The sequence below is a fragment of the Globicephala melas genome, chromosome 2 (assembly GCF_963455315.2).
Source record: "Globicephala melas chromosome 2, mGloMel1.2, whole genome shotgun sequence".
NCBI lineage: Eukaryota > Metazoa > Chordata > Mammalia > Artiodactyla > Delphinidae > Globicephala > Globicephala melas.
This window is the reverse complement of record NC_083315.2, coordinates 128,016,598-128,033,685: the sequence shown is the minus strand read 5'-3', so window position 1 is coordinate 128,033,685 and position 17,088 is coordinate 128,016,598. Positions and strand designations below refer to the sequence as shown.

At 36.7% G+C, this 17,088-nt stretch overlaps 1 protein-coding gene across 16 annotated transcripts in view; it reads left to right on the top strand.

Annotated features, from left to right (window-relative positions):
- NIN (ninein) overlaps nt 1–17,088 on the top strand; it is a 104,871-nt gene that overhangs the window by 73,108 nt on the left and 14,675 nt on the right. For 7 of the 16 annotated variants that reach the window (XR_009563133.1, XM_060294807.2, XM_060294802.2 and 4 more), the window contains 10 exons: nt 109–234; nt 343–412; nt 2,412–2,627; nt 5,375–5,488; nt 8,613–8,735; nt 11,095–11,208; nt 12,013–12,159; nt 13,389–13,568; nt 14,585–14,734; nt 15,673–15,720. Coding sequence is in view for 15 of the 16 variants with exons in the window: in XM_060294807.2 (XP_060150790.1) it covers nt 109–234; nt 343–412; nt 2,412–2,627; nt 5,375–5,488; nt 8,613–8,735; nt 11,095–11,208; nt 12,013–12,159; nt 13,389–13,568; nt 14,585–14,734; nt 15,673–15,720 (1,288 nt within the window). In the remaining variant the exon portion in view is untranslated. Of the gene's footprint in view, nt 1–108; nt 235–342; nt 413–2,411; nt 2,628–5,374; nt 5,489–8,612; nt 8,736–11,094; nt 11,211–12,012; nt 12,160–13,388; nt 13,569–14,584; nt 14,735–15,672; nt 15,721–17,088 lie in introns of those variants that run through there. The other 9 variants (XM_030854944.2, XM_060294797.1, XM_030854950.3 and 6 more) reach the window with 4 other exon arrangements.

The following is a 17,088-nucleotide window of genomic DNA, read 5'->3' as shown; positions in this document are numbered from 1 at the left end:
TAACTGGCATGGAGTACGTGTTTAATTGGAAGTTACTATAAAGTATTTTCCAAAGATGCCAGATGACTGCCTTGTTATAACTATTTTTTAAAAATCTCTGTACTTCAGATATGAATCTGAGAAGCTTCAAGAGGAGAATTCTATTTTGAGAAATGAAATTACTACTTTAAATGAAGAAGACAGCATTTCTAACCTGAAATTAGGGAAATTAAATGGATCTCAGGAAGAAATGTGGTAAGACATATATTTAAATGTTCTTAAGGCATTTTTGTGAGGACTAAAGCTATTTTACTTCAACTGTTAAAGCCTAACTCTTAAGTTATATTTTCATTGTCCCTTTAGGCAAAAAATAGAAACCGTAAAACAGGAAAAAGCTGCAGTTCAGAAGATGGTTGAAAATTTAAAGAAACAGGTAAGGAGAGAATATTTCCCAATGTTTCCTGATTCTAAAATTTTCTTTTTTTAAATTTGAAATTTACAGCACATGCTACTGGAAACATAGCTAATAATGGTAAGGTTGTAAATCCTGAGTTTCAAAATGGAAACTCACCTCATGCTAATTCTAAACTAGGTTTCTGTTTTTTGTGAATATAATAATATATATATTATTTCTAGACTCTGGTGCTGAATACTAGCTTTATAATCAGTGGGAGTGGGGAGGTGATAACCTCTAAAACCGAACCTGTGAAATACTAGCTCTATGTTGGTTTTGTTTTGTTTTGTTTTTAATTAGATTCAGTTGTGCTCTTTGTAGCAGATGGCTTTTTTTAAAAAAATATTTATTTATTTTGGCTGCACCAGGTCTTAGTTACAGCACACGGGATCTTTGTTGCCAGCATGTAGACTCCTTAGTTGCAGCATGCATGCATCTAGTTCCCCGACCAGGGATCGAACCAGGGCCCCCTGCATTGGGAGTGCAGTCTTCTCCGCTGGACCACCAGGGAGGTCCCCACATGTGGTTTTGATTTATGTTAGCTCCTTCCTCTTTCCTCACCACAATTAAAAGCAGAAAGTTAAGAACAGCATTTTACAGATATAGAATACTAGTTAATCTGTGTATATTTTCACAGAATTATGATTTATTTAGATAGCTTGTGCCGTTCAGTGCCCAATTTATATAATCTCAACAATATGCAATTGTGTGGGGAAAAGCCATTTGAGAATCTATCTGAAACAGTCAAAAGACAAGGACATCCTGGGAAAAGACTATTTTCAGCACTTGAAATAGACAAGGTGTTAACATACAAAATATATTCTGTACTGTTACAAACAAATTGCAAAATGGAGTAGAAAAGTGAATAATTTATATGATTGGTCAAGTCAGAAAAAAAGAAGAGAACATATAAAAGGATGGTTAGCCTCATTAGTAATTAGGGAAGGGCAAATTAAATGAGTCTCTTTTTTTCACCTGTCAGATTAGCAAAAATTAAAGATTGATCTGGTCTAGTATTAAAAAGGGACTGAGGAAACAAATATACTCATACATTGTTGATAGGACTATAAATTGGTAGTCTGTGAGGAAGACATTGTGGGGATATCGATCAAAACAGTAATGTATATGCACGCCTTCTAACCCAGCAGCCCTACTTCCAAAAATAAGATCCTAAATACAAAATGCTACCATGTGTAAATGAATTTTCCAAAAGATTGTTTTGTTTCTTCATAATTAAAAGAAAAAATGATAATAAACCTATATGTCTATCAGTGTGGGAATGGATAAATACAGTATGGAATGTCTTGATACATGGAATACCCTATAGCAGGGGTCCCCAACCCCTGGGCCGTAGACCACTACCGGTCCGCAGCCTGTTAGGAACCGGGCACACAGCAGGAGGTGAGCGGCGGTTGGTCGAGAGTGAAGCTTCATCTGCCGCCCCCCCTCACTTGCGTTACCGCCTGAACCATCCCCCTCCCCTGACCCCACCCACCCCCCACCCCTCCCCAGCCCAGGTCCGTGAAAAAATTGTCTTCCATGAAACTGGTCCCTGGTGCCAAAAAGGTTGGCGACCGCTGCCCTATAGCCACTAAAAATATAGCATGTGGTGGTTTCTGAATGCACCGATTTGGAAAGATAAGAGCCTGTAAGATATTATAAGTGGAAAAAGCATGTTCTAAAGAAGGAAAAAACTACACGTATATAGGTCTGTGTATGCATAGAAAACAATCTGTAGGGATACGTACCCAGCTGTGAACAGTGGCTACCCCTGTGGAATGGGATTGGACAGAGTGTCTGTCACTTCTTCATACACTTCTGAACTGATTGACTTTGTAATAATGAGTATGTATTTTTTCTGTTATTAAATGTGTGTGTGTATAACTTTACATAGAGAAAGTAAAACAATTAGTCTCTAAATATATTTTTAGCAGAAGTAGGATAACTAGTTTTTAAGACTTATTTCAATTTTAATTAGATTTCAGAATTAAAAACCAAAAACCAACAGTTGGATTTGGAAAATATGGAGCTTAGCCAAAAGAATTCTCAAAATCAGCAAGAACTGCAAGAAGTTAATCAACGTCTGGCAGAAATGCTAAGTCAGAAGGATAAAGAGCCAGGACACAGTACATGTGAGGAATGGGAACAAGAGAAGTCTAATCTAAAAGAAGAACTGGAACACTGTAAAGTGCAGGTATGGTCTACAGCCACTCTACAGCCTTTCTGGAGGAAATCCCAGTAAATAAAAGAAATGCTTGTATTTAATTTCTTATACAGTCCCAATTATTAAAACAGTGTGGTGTTCGCACATGAATAGACAGATAAGTGGAAGAGAAGTCTAGAATTAGACCCAAATACATATGGAAACTTAGTATATAACAAAGGTAGCTTCTCAAATCACTGGGGTAAAGATGGAGTTTTTAATAAGTGGTGCCTAGATAACTGGGTAGACAACTGAAAATAAAATTAGATCCATATCTTATACCATACATAAGGGTAAGCTCCAATTGGATTAGGAGTCTAAATATAAAAGGTAAAACATTCAAGTACTAGTAGAAACTGGGCAAATTCATCTTTAGGCTTGGTGTAGAGAAAGGCTATGTAACTATGACTCATAAACTAGAGGCAAAAAAATGACCTGATTAAATTTTTGCATGACCAAGAAAATACCATAAACAAAGTCAAAAGACAGCTCACAAACTGGGAGAAAATATTTGCATCATATACCACCAAGAGTGGAGCTAATATCCCTACTATGTAAAGAACTCTTAAAAGTCAAAGGGCTTAGGAGCAAAATCTGATAGCCAAATAGGAAAAAATGCATGAACAAAAATTCACACACCAAAAAAAGAGATAAAAATGGCCCTCAAACCTTGAAAAAATGTTCAAAATTACTCAGAATTAGAAATGCAAATAACGCTGATATCTCATTTCTCACCTATGTGATTGGCAATAATTTAAAAATATAACAACATATTCTGTTGTCAAGGGTTTGGGAAAACAGGCACTTTCATACATTGCTGCTGGAATATAAACTGATATTGTATTTATGGAAGGAAATTTGGCAAATCTAACAAAATTACATATGTACTTACCTTTTGTCCTAGCAGTCTGACTTCTAGGAATTTACCCTAAAGATATTCCTCTAAAAATATGAAAATTCACCGCAAAGCGTTGGTTATTCATTGCAGCATTGTTTGTAACTGCAAAATACTGGAAACAACCTAGATGCCCGTACATCAGAGAGTTGTTGGATAAATGTGATGGGTATAGCCACACATGGGAGTAGTATTATACAGCTATATAAAAAGAAAAAGAAAGAATGGACAAATGAGAAAGATCTCTTCGTGTGAAATGATTTCCAGGACATACCGTTAGGTGAGAAAAGAAGAGCTCAATAGAGTATCTAAGATAGTATGTCTCCGTCCATGTAAGAAAGAAGGGGATATTAGGCAATACACATGTATTTGTGTAAAAGAAATACAGAAATTTATGTAAAAGAAATATGGGAATGATAAACCAGATAACTAAAGAGATGGTTACCTATAGAGGGCGAGTGGGAAAGGGATGGAAGAGAGGAATGGGAATGTGATAGAAGGAATGAGGAAGGGAGTGACACTGCTGAGAACATTTGCACATAGCTCTGATGCTTAGAACCATAGTAATGTTTTACATACTCTTCGCATACCCCCTCAAATAAACACACAATTAAAACCAATCCAGAAAACAAAGATGGGGGGGTACCAAAATGGAACACAAACACTAACAAATGAACCTAACTGTATTGTAAATGGATAACATAGCTACAGTGTGGAAGAAAATAAGTAATTTAGAAATTAGTATCTTGACTGTATACAGTAGGGTTAAGACAAAAAGAAGTGTACATAAAGGCAATAATAATCTAGTGAGTAAATGTGTTTCTCATGGGGGTGTATGTTAGTAATTCTGGAACTACTCTGTGTATACTAGAATTGAACAGATAAGTAAACGTAGTGTAGATAATAAGAACTGTGTTTCTCATTTTTGGAAAAGGAAGTTGCAAGTGGGGAAACTGAGAAGGTTAAAATGAACCCTCTGATATTGGATTGGAATTTGAGGTATTAGTATAAACTCGTATTTCTTAATATATAGACAGATAGACAGATATAGAGATGTAGATGTGTGTACATGGATCGAGTACCCAGATCTTGGTTTCTAAACACTATTCTCGTATAAGAGGAGCCCGGGCTACTTGGAAAAATGGTTGCTCCCAAGGCTGGGGCAGGGTCAATTCAAGATGAGCCTGGAACATCTCATGGTGTCAGAAAGAAAAAGGTGCCCCCCAAAAGATGGGGTATGTCAAAAGGACAGGGCACAACCTGAAGAAGCTCTTAATGGCCAAAGCTGGAATAATTTGATCAATAAAATAAAACATAGCATAAAAGAATTATAAAATGCAAAATAAAATAAATATCTATAGGTCCATACTGTTATAAAAAAATTGAATACATAAATAATGGGGGGAGAAATAACAGCTCTTCCTTACAAGAGAATTCCAATTAATAAATGTATGAAGAAGGAAATAGAAAGTCTTCATTAGGCAAACACCAGAGTAATAATTGTTGTAGATAAAATCCACTGATAGACACTAAAATCAATAAGCAAAAGCTTAAGGAAACACACTATTTGCATGGTCTCAAAGCATCTCCCCCCAGAGAAAGATAGTAACTTTACAGTGAAGAAATCTTCAAAAACTTAGAAATCATGTTCATGCCATTTTAGTGGAAAGTCTATTAAAAGATAGTTTTGGTTAGTTCCATTGAGTATAAGGACAAATGATATTAAACAGTGTGTCACTGAATTTGTACTAGTGTTTCCTTAATGCTGCCTTTTGTGAACTTACTAAGTTTCCCCAGGCTAAATGAATATGTGTATTATATGACTTTTAAAATTTTTTCTTAGTCTTCTACTTTAGTGTCTTCTCTGGAGGCAGAACTTTCTGAAGTTAAACTACAAATTCATATTGTGGAACAGGAAAACCTCCTTCTCAAAGATGAACTGGAGAAAATGAAACAAGTAAGATCGTGTGTTGCTTAGGTGGGGACAGGAGGTATGGGGGGGCTCATAGAATAATATGCACCTGATGGTCTGACTTTTCTAGCCACCAAATGTCCTTTTTACTGAGTCCTGTTAACTAGCTTATTACTTAGTAAAGTTGAGGGCTTGCAGTACAAGTCTATTTATAAGGGCTCCTATTGCTAATTCTCTAAATGTTGTTCTAGTTATGTAACTTACATGTTGTAGACTGACATTCTGTTACTATAAATGAACCATAACCACTTCAGTTTAAGAAATTTGGGCTTCCCTGGTGGCGCAGTGGTTGAGAGTCCGCCTGCTGATGCAGGGGACACGGGTTCATGCCCCGGTCCGGGAAGATCCCACATGCCGCAGAGCGGCTGGGCCCGTGAGCCATGGCCGCTGAGCCTGCACGGCGTGTACTCCGCAACGGGAGAGGCCACAGCAGTGAGAGGCCCGCGTACAGCAGAAAAAAAAAAAAAGGAAATTTGTTGCTCTACCTTCTCCCGGCCAGGTGTTAAATAATATAAATTTGTCTAAAAAGATGGTGACTTTCTTACTCATAACTTTAATAACTATTCACCCAGATTTGTGAGACACAGGTGAAGCTGGTCCCTCATCATCCCTTTTTCTCATAGTGAGTTTGAGGCATCTATCTTGGGCAGGAGAGTAGATTCTAGAACATTATCAGGGATGCAGTCTCACCTATGAATTTGGCTTTAAGAAGCACATTTCAAAGTTTCAAACAAAGACCTAATTTTAAGTATAAAAGAGGGTTCACCTTAATATATTCTGAACGTTGTCCAATTTTATTCTTTATTCTGAATTTTTCAATGAGCACATGAATCCCTCAGTTTGAGCAATCCTGATTTACACTAGGAGAATTTAGTTTTTCCATTTTATTTATTTGCTTCACCAAAGGATTACTTTAATATTATGATATCCTTAGATTATAAAATTCTTATACCTATTCAGCCTATGAGCATAAAGGTGTCCTTCTCTGAATGCTGAGTCTGTACCACTGAGTGTGTTATGTTCATGTTGATTCCTAATTGACACCTGTAATTCTTGATTTCCTAATAGGATTATAAGACTCTCAGGGAATTTGTATCTCTTACAGTGCTTAATACAGTACTGGTACCCGATAGGTGCTTTATAAGAACCTTTTCAAGCCAGATGCTGCTATGCAAAGTTTATCTGTTCTGCCATAGCAGAAGCTGTCTGTCCATATAAACATTCCAGAAGTTAAAAGGCTCTTCTGTGGTATATAAGTATTCCAGAGCTGTTATTACTAAATTCATCCTAATTAACTTGGGCATACTTTTCTCCTTTATCATTTTCTGTCTGTTGTTCAACCTTTCAGATGATAATGGTGGATTCCAAATCCATAGCATGGGAAATGTATGCTTTGTGATTTTGCCAAGCTAGGGATCAGAAGAAAAGGAGCCGAGTTGGGAGTAAAATAGTACGATGAGGACATCATTTGGCACATTTTTATTGCATTTTTTTTTGAAGCATTGATGTAAATAGTGAGATGGAAAAACAGTGAGCCCTTTTGCTTTTGGTGGGCAGTTGTTCAAGGCACCTGGACTCTTGGATCACAAGGGTTAAGGTGGTGTCAGCCCATTGTTGCTTCCACACAGCTTGGACCTAGAAAGCCTGTGCTGCTCTGTATGACATAATAATTTCTTGTTCACAAAACATTTTTATTTGTATTATCTGTTGCATTGAAAAGAAACACGAATAGCATCAGCAGTAGTCACATACCAGTCTGTAGACACCCAAAATGGTACCAGGCTTTGTGAGGGTCTGGGGATGGGGTAGTGAGCAAAGGAAAAAAGGCCTTTGTTAACCAATGCCCAGGTTCTTTACACTTTCCTTCATCCTTCTGACTTGTTTAGATTTGTAAATTATGCTGGATTTGTTGCCAGTTGAAGACAAGATTCAATCCTTAAAGTCCATTTTGTCATACTATTCCTAAAGCTAAATGTAAAAGAACTTTAGGTAAAAAGTTGAAAGATGGCCGTAAAATCATAATGACAATAAATAACTGAAAATTGAAAGCCAAGTGAAGTAGAGGGAAATTGAAAACATATGAACTATGGGAAGGGTTAAGAAGTGTAAGAAACAATCAGTCTCCTTAAAGCAGTGGTTGTGGGGAGGTGGAAATTGCTCCCCCACCCCAAGACGTTTAGCAATGTCTGGGGACATTTTGGGGTTTCACACCCAGTGTATGGGGAGGCAGGCTGTGCTACTGGAATCTAATAGGTAACACCAGAGATGCTGCTAACCACCCTACAGTGCATAGGACAGTCTCCCACAGCAAGGAATTACCTGCCCCAAAATGTCAGTAGTGCTAAGGCTGATGATGAAAAGGAACAAAAAGTTTTCCGTTTGTCTTGATGCCATAAAGTGCAGAGGACGAAGCCAGTGTGTACATACCAGCAACCTTTTTCTTAGCAAGTCAATTTAGGCATCTTCCAAAGGGAAGGGTATGCAGAACGTGCTGAAAAACACTGCTTGATTTATCTTTAAACTTGCCCTTGGGACTTCCCTGGTGGTCCAGCGATGAAAGACTTCGTGCTCCCAATGCAGGGGGCCCGGGTTCGATCCCTGGTCAGGGAACTAGATCCTACATGCCGCAGCTAAGACCCGGCACAGCCAAATAAATAAATAAATATTAAAAAAAAAAAAACTTCCCCTTTTGTTGGTTGATACATTGTACTTGGTTGATGCCAATTCCATAGTCTTGATTGAAAAAGATTTTTTTCTAGTTAAAAAACATGGGGAAAATGTTTTGTGCTATATGTATACAAGTTAAATTCATGACAGAATGGAAGTATGTTATTTATTTTATCCTGAAGGTAAAACAGAAAGCTAGGACCATTACTTAATGTCTGGTTGATTTTGTCCAAGCAGACATTTCAGCAGTCAGTTGAAGAATAGAGAGAAGCCAGCAGGGAACATTTTGTTAAAGTTAATTATAGTCCCCTAGAGTTTATATGTCCTGGGAAATATCTACAGATAGGGAAACAGCAGCAGCCATGAAAATGTCCTGTTTATAAATACATCTTTTTAAATACAACCATGAGACGTGATGGGTGGGCTTGTTTATCTCTTACAGCTGCACAGATGTCCCAATCTCTCTGACTTCCAGCAAAAAATTTCTAGTATTCTAAGCCACAATGAAAAACTGCTGAAAGAAAAGGAAGCTCTAAGTGAAGAATTAAATAGCTGTGTTGATAAGGTAGTAAAAATAAGACTTTTTTACCATCATTGGACAGTGTGTACCATAATGAGCATTTCTCTAACACCAGTGGCACGTGGGGGGCTACATGTTAGCCTAAAAGTCGCCTAGAACAGCATTTTGTGACCTTAGAGCTCCTGAAGCCATGATTTTTTTTCTTTTATTGAAGTATAGTTGATTTACAATATTGTGTTAGTTTCAGGTGCATAGCAGTGATTCGGTTATACGTGTATGCGTGTGTATGTACTGCTTTTTTCCCATTCTTTTCCATTATAGATTATTACAAGATATGGAATATAATTTCCTGTGCTATACAGTCAATCCTTGTTGTTTATTTTAGATATGGTAGTGTACATCTGTTAATCGCATACTCCTAATTTATCCCTCCCTCCTCCTCCTCTTTTGGTAACCATAAGTGTGTTTTCTATGTCTGTGAGTCTGTTTCTGTTTTGTAAATAGTTCATTTGTACCATTTGTTACATTCCAGATATAAGTGATATCATGTAATATTTGTCTTTCTCTAACTGACTTCTCTTAGTATGATAACCTCTAGGTCCACATTATTTCATTCTTTTTTATGGCTGAGTAATATTCCATTGTAGGAAGGAACACTTACGTTCCTTCCATGTCTTGGCTGTTGTAAATAGTGCTGCTATTAACATTGGGGTGCATATATCTTTTTTAATTAGAGTTTTTGTCTTTTCTGGATATATGCCCAGAAGTGGGATTGCAGGATCATATGGTAACTCTATTTTTAGTTTTTTAAGGAAGCTCCATACTGTTCTCCATAGTGTCTGCACCAATTTACATTCTCACCACAGTGAAGGAGGGTTCCCTTTTCTCCACACCCTCTCCAGCATTTATTATTTGTAGACTTTTTGATGATGGCCATTCTGACTGGTATGAGGTAATCCCTCACTGTAGTTTTGACTTGCATTTCTCTAATTACTAACAATATTGAGCATCTTTTCATGTGCCTGTTGGCCATCTGTATGTCTTCTTTGAAGAAATGTTTGTTGAGGTTTTCTGCCCATTTTTTGATTTGGTTGTTTAGTGTTTTTGTTTTTTTGTTTTGTTTTGATATTTAGTTGTATGAGTTGTTTGTATATTTTGAAAATTAATCCCCTGTTGGTCACATCGTTTCTGCATGTTTTCTCCCAGTCTTAAAGTTGTCCTTTTGTTTTGTTGATGGTTTCCCTTGCTGTGCAAAAGCTTTTAAGTTTAATTAGGTCCCATTTGTTTATTTTTGCTTTTATTTCTTTTGCCTTGGGAGACTGACCTAAGAAAATATTGCTACAATTTATTTCAGAGAATGTTTTGCCTATTTTCTCTTCTAGGAGTTTTATGGTGTCATGTCTTATATATACGTCTTTAAGCCATTCTGAGTTTATTTTTGTGTATGGTGTGAGGGAGTATTCTAACTTCATTGTTTTACATGTAGCTGTCCAGCTTTCCCAATGCTGCTTATTGAAACACTCTTTTTTCTCCATTATATATTCTTGCCTCCTTTGTCCAAGATTAAATGACTGTAGGTGTGTGGGTTTATTTCTGGACTCTCTATTCTGTTACATTGATCCATATGTCTGTTTTTGTGCCATTACCATACTGTTTTCATTACTGTAGCTTTGTAGTATTGTCTGAAGTCTGGAAGGGTTATGCCTCTAGCTTTGTTCATTTTTCTCAAGGTTGCTTTGGCAATTTTGGGTCTTTTGTGGTTCTATATAAATTTTAGGATTATTTGTTCCCGTTCTGTGAAAAATGTCATTTGATAGGGATCACATTAAATCTGTAGATTGCTGAAGCCATGATTTTAACAGGAGTCTAGATTAGTTGTTTAATAAATACTAAGTACGGTAATATAAAGTTTGTCTTATTTTAATAAGTAACTATGCTACTTAATATATATTATTTAAATACATCACTATTCTACTTATATATAATATAAATAATATAAATATTATGTATTTAATAATCTGAAATCCATTACATAGACACTTTTTTTTTCTACTGTATTTTCCCTAGCAAATCCAAAAACACTGCCTTTGTGCCACCTGCCTTAATAGGCATTCCATATTTTCCTATTATGGCACACTCTTGGGATTTCTAATTGCCTTCCAGCCCACCACGTCTCACCCAAAAACATGAGGCAATGAGAAGGAAAAATTGAAATCCCCAAAGAGAAGAGACTCCTCAAAATTAAAGGTACAAAGGGAGTCAAGGAAATGTCTCTCTTTTACCTTGTCTTGATCCCCTTTGTAGAGAAATGGTACTTGATCTTTTCAGTATAAGTGAAGGCATGTGAAATGAAGCTAGACATGTTTGTAGAAATGCTGTTACCTCTTTTCTTTTCCTGAATCAGTTGGCAAAATCAAGTCTTTTAGAGCACAGAATTGCTACTATGAAGCAAGAACAGAAGTCTTGGGAACACCAGAGCGAAAGCTTAAAATCACAGCTAGTGGCTTCACAGGAAAAGGTATGTGGACAATTCTTATTTCATCTGCACAGTTAATATTTTCCTATATCTCCCAACAGAACTCCAAGTGGAAAGAATGTTCCAGGTGGATGTGGTCTAAGAGGGCTCAGAATGATTCAATTTAACTAATATTTGACACCTTACAGTATAGTAAAATAATTTGAACAGTGTTTCTCCCAAAGTTCATTATTATGAAATAATCATAAGATTATCTCATCATTATGAGATTATTTATTTATGAAAGCTTGAGAATAGTGTGTAAAAATGACTGCTTATTTCTAATTTAGAATTAGGATTTCTAAGGCAGGTTCATGCCCTATTATAGTTAAAGCTCTCTATTAACATTCTGTTTACCAATTTAAATTTTTTAAAATTGAAATATATATGAGCTGTTAGCATGGAGTAGGGTTCTACAAAGTATGTTTTTATTTTCATCTAAGAGGTCCTTTACAAACCAACATCACAGTCTAAAATGTAATTTCTACAAAGTTCAGTAAAATCATCTGTCGTGATGCCTGTTGGTATTCCTTGGTTCTGTAAGATATCACTTGGTAATATACCAGATGACTATACCAGCAATACCTTGCTCTAGGTGTAGTTCATTATTGTCCTAAATATAACTTAACATCCTGTAAAGATACATAATATCCTAGATTTGCACTGAGCAACTGAAAAGACCTGGATATAGTAAGTAGAAGCAGAAGGGACCTTGGAGTTCTCTTGTCTTAGCTCATTCATACATGGACATGCTATAGGTGAGACCATGAGGATTTGTCGCAGTGTATGACTGTTCTCATGATGCAGGTTCAGAATTTAGAAGACACCCTGCAGAATGTAAACCTGCAAATGTCCCGAATTAAATCTGATCTACGAGTGACTCAGCAGGAAAAGGAGGCTTTAAAACAAGAAGTGATGTCTCTACACAAGCAACTTCAGAATGCTGGTGACGAGGTAATTTCTTTTCTTCTTTATTGAGATCTAACTTTATACAGTAAAGTGCATAAATTTTAACTCTATAACTTGATTGTTTTTATACACATATATGTATGTATATGTAAATATACACAGTTATAGGTAAAATATATATGTATGTTTGTCTTTGTGTAACCACCACCTAGCTCAAAATAAAGAACATTTCCAGCACCCAGGAGGCTCTCTTGTGTCCCCTTCAGTTGATAACCTCAAGGGAACCACCATAGGTTAGGGATGCTTGTTTCTGAACCTCACATAAATGGAACTATAGTGACAAGGTAATTGTGCAAGTCAGAAGACCATGGCTGAGTTGTTTTGTAGTAATAAAAACATTTTGATGTTGTAGAAAGTAAGTCTCGTTTTAATATATCACAATGCTGTTTCACCTATGTGCAAATAAATTAAGAACAATGTATGTATGTCAGTCTTGGGTAGATGTTAAGACTTTGTCCTACCATAAAAGTAGGCACTAAATTCAGCTACTTTATCTCTTGGTGATACTTTTTTTTAAATAGTGTTTTTTTAAAAAAACATAACAGTTGCTTCCATTTTTACAAAATTACTTCTGGGCTGAACATTTTTTCAAAATGAGATTGTACCTTTTTTTTTTTTTCCTTTTCATGTTTTGGCTTAAAAGGCAAAACGTGAAAAAGAAAAAACCCTAACCCTAACCCTTTTTTTACCTTTAAAAAAATTTTTTTAAAGCATTTTTCAGGATCCAAAAAAATCACCGTGGTAGCTTAAAGCATATTCCTGAGTTCAGGCCTCAATTATGTGGATGATACGTGCTTTGGATTCTAAAAAAGGATATGATTGCATATGTGAAAATGAAAGTAGAGTTTAGCAAGGGAAATCTTTCAAGTTAGCAGTGCGTTTCAGAGTTCTCTGTGTTCTCTGTTAACCAAAAGAATAGTTATTTGGGTTCAAAGCATAAGAATGAGGTAATTTTTAAGGTCCCCAGTCTCTATGCGCTTGGGTCCTATATGGAACTGGGACTTGCCCTACAATCATCTTTGCTATTAGATTTGACGGGACTATTTTGCCAAAGATCATTTTAAACAGAGAGTTTCCAAACCTTTTTTTTTAAAAATCAGCATTCAAGAATATTGTTTTACTTATATCTAGATATACATGTGCTCACTCTCATTAGATGCTCAAAAAAGAAATCAGCTTGTTTTTAAGGCTTAACTCTACAATTCTCTCTTAAGAACTGGGCCCCAGAAATAGGCACCCATCCATCAGGATTCCATAACCAACAGCAAAGCCTGTCCTGGGACAAGTTGGATCACCTGATGAATGAGGAACAACAGCTGCTTTGGCAAGAGAATGAGAGACTCCAAACTGTGGTACAGAACACCAAAGCGGAACTCATACACTCCCGGGAGAAGGTAACTTGAAAAGTTGTACATGGTGGCATATGTTTGTAAATGATTCTTTGATACAGTGATTCTAGGGTATGGATTTGAGTATTCTGGTGTGGCAGACTTATTTTAAGAATGTATAATTTATCATTTACTTGCAATATAATTTTATCATGCTGTGTTTATATAATATTTTTCATTTTGTATAAGCAGTTCTATATTAAAATCTGTGATCTTATGAATGGAAATTATGTTAACCATATATTCCTCATTCAAATAGGCTAGCCGCCAAGACTGGTAGTATAAAAATGGCAAAACTAAACTCAGTTCTTGTGGGTCTAACTTCTTGTAAGAGAAAAGGTGCCCCTTTTAAAAGACAGCATTTCAAGGCTAGAATGGTCTTTAAAGATCATCTTTTTCATCACTAAGCTGATGTTTAAATCCTTTACCTCTGCTAAGCAGTTGACCAACTATGTTTAACCTATGCTTAAATACCTCTTTTGAGGAGGAACTCTCTTAGGAGTCACAGATATTCATTTAGAACACCTACCATGTGCCAGAAACTCTGCTATCACTGAAGTTGCAGTGTTGAACAGACTAAACATGGTTGCTGTCCTCGTGGAACTTAGTTGATGTAAATGCATTGTTTCAGGTGTGAACAGTCCAATACAAAGTCAATGGGACTGTCACCCCCTTCACTCCTAAAAGTTATGCTCATGTCAGAGCAGAGGTGCCTACAGACTATGTTTTTTTGGCAGCCACGTCACACTATTGACTCCCAGTTGTTTGGCTGAGCCAGGAGTCCCTTTGTCCTTCTCTGATCCTCAGTGTTGCATCAGACTAAAAATAGATTTACCTAGAAAGGATCTTTTGAAATCCAAAAATGTAATAAGCTTCAAGAATTGGCAGACTTGACTGGAAAAAGTTTTCTTAATACAACAAAACCCAAGCACTGAATACAAACTTTCCTTATGTTCGCTTTTTGTTTTTCCTGGCTGGGTGGTTATATTAGCATTTCTTCCTCTTATACTGGTTCTTGTTAGGTCCGTCAACTGGAATCCAACCTTCTTCCTCCTAAGCTCCCAAAACATCTAAACTCATCAGGTACTGTGAAGCCCACAGAGCAGGAAAAGTTGAGCTTAAAGAGAGAGTGTGAACAGTTTCAAAAGGAACGATCTCCTGCTAATAGGAAGGTGAGTTTTTGAGAGTTAATACCAAGTGGCTGTGTTCTGACTATGATGCATCCCTAAGTGTATGTTTCTTCCCCTGCATGCTTCCAGGAAATGATTACAATGGCATATTTTGGTTCTTCCTTATATCTATGCTTTTGTAATCTTGTCAAAACAGTATCATAGTTCTTTTTGATTGAGTGACCGCTAGAAAGGAGCAATTTAAGTTTTTATAAAGAAGATGGTTAATTATCTTCATTAGTATCATAAGCTTCTATAAGCCTGAATATTAGGAACATCTTAATATGGTCTGTATTAGTTAACTATTGCTGTGTAATAAATTAAAACAACAAACATTTATTGTCTCAGTTTCTGTGGGTCAGGGATTTGGAAGCAACTTAGCTGAGTGGTTTTGGCTTAGGGTCTTTCCTGAGACTGCAGTCCAGATATCAGCTGAGACTGCATTTATCTGAAGGCTTCACTGGTACTAGAGAATCCGTTCCAGATGTATTCATATAACCGTTAGGAGGAGGCTTCTGTTCTTTGCTAGCTGATCGCCAGAGGCTCAGCTCCTCACCACCTGGCCTTTTCTCAGGCTGTGGCAATGAATGATCCAAGAGAGAGAGGCCCCAAAAGACCAAGATGGAGGCTGTAGTATGTTTTATTTGCTAATCCCAGAAGTCACACACAATCATTTCTGCTGTATTCTATTGGTCACACAGACTAATCCTGGTGTAGTGGGGAGGGGACAAGGCAAGGGTTTGAATACCAGAAGACAGGGATCACGGGGTACCCTCTTGGAGGCTGGCTACTACGTGGTTAAACCTCTGTAGCATGACTCAGTTTGTTTTCTATTCTTGGTTCCATGAAGTTAGAGTTCTAGGCCAGTGTTAGCGTGGGAGTTCTTGTTGTTACTTGTTTTCCTTTCTTTTTCTAAACTAAACTCAGAGTTTTCACTACAGGCACACCTTGGAGATATTCTGGGTTCAGTTCCAGACCACCACAATAAAGTGAGTCACACAAATTTTTTGGTTTCCCAGTGCCTATAAAATTGTTTCCACTATACTGTAGTCTGTTAAGTGTGCAATAGCATTATGTCTAAAAAAACAATGTACATATTTTAATTTAAGAATATTTATTGCTAAAAATGCTAATAACCATCGTCTTCAGCAAGTTGTAGTAGTAACATTGAAGATCACTAATCACAGATGACCATAACAAATATAATAATAAAAAAGTTTGAAATATTGTGAGAATTATGAAAATGTGACAGAGACACAAAGTGAGCAAATGCTATTGGAAAAATGGCACCAATAGACTTGCTCGACACAGGGTTACCACAGACCTTCAATTTGTAAAAAACTCCGTATCTGTGAAGCACAATAAAAGCGAAGTGCAATAAAACAAGGTATGCCTGTATTACCTTCCTCTTCTGAAAATTATGGTTTGTTTAAAAATCTGGAAAGAATGATGAACAGTCATTTCCTTTTGTTATAAATATTTCAAAAAAATTTTTTTAAGTTTGTGAAAGTTACGACCATTGGTAGTAAGGAGACTGGTTGTGCTCTAAAGCTGAAATGTCATTTAAGTTTAGGTACATTCAAGTAAACTTTTCAGAAAGACATTGGGTTTCATCTAGCTGCTTACCAAAGGAAAAGTCTAATGATAGGTTTTAAAATAACAGTGAATTTAAATGTACTTAGAAAGATTACACTTAATTCCATTTAACAATTCTTGCTACCCTCCTCAGTTGTTGTTTTTTTTTGCGGTACGAGGGCCTCTCACTGTTGTGGCCTCTCCCGTTGCGGAGCACAGGCTCCAGGACACGCAGGCTCAGCGGCCATGGCTCACGGGCCCAGCCGCTCCACGGCATGTGGGATCTTCCCGGACCGGGGCACGAACCCGTGTCCCCTGCATCGGCAGGCGGACTCTCAACCACTGCGCCACCAGGGAAGCCCCCTCCTCAGTTCTTTTTGATAGAAACAAAAATCAGCACTCTAGAATAGTGTCATATGTTTTCTACTTAGCAATATTCTGAGTCCCAGTGTGCTCTAGCTCATTAGATTCTCGTAAGATTCTGTAATAAAGAGAATTCCAAAAAAGGATACTCATAAAATCTTCAAATTTCTTCTTTAAAATTGAGAAAGGAGTTAAATCAGGTTTTATGTATTCTCAGTTCTAAACCTTTAAACTTTGCCTTAAGACATGTTTTTCCCTACTGCAGATCCATAGTAGAGGATCATGAAATCAATCTAGTTAAATAGCAGCATTTTAAGTTATTAAATTATACTAGAAAATATCAGAGTGCATGGCCCATGGTAAGGATAATTTCATGAAATTTTTCTCTTAGTGATATATACTTATAACTGATTACGTAT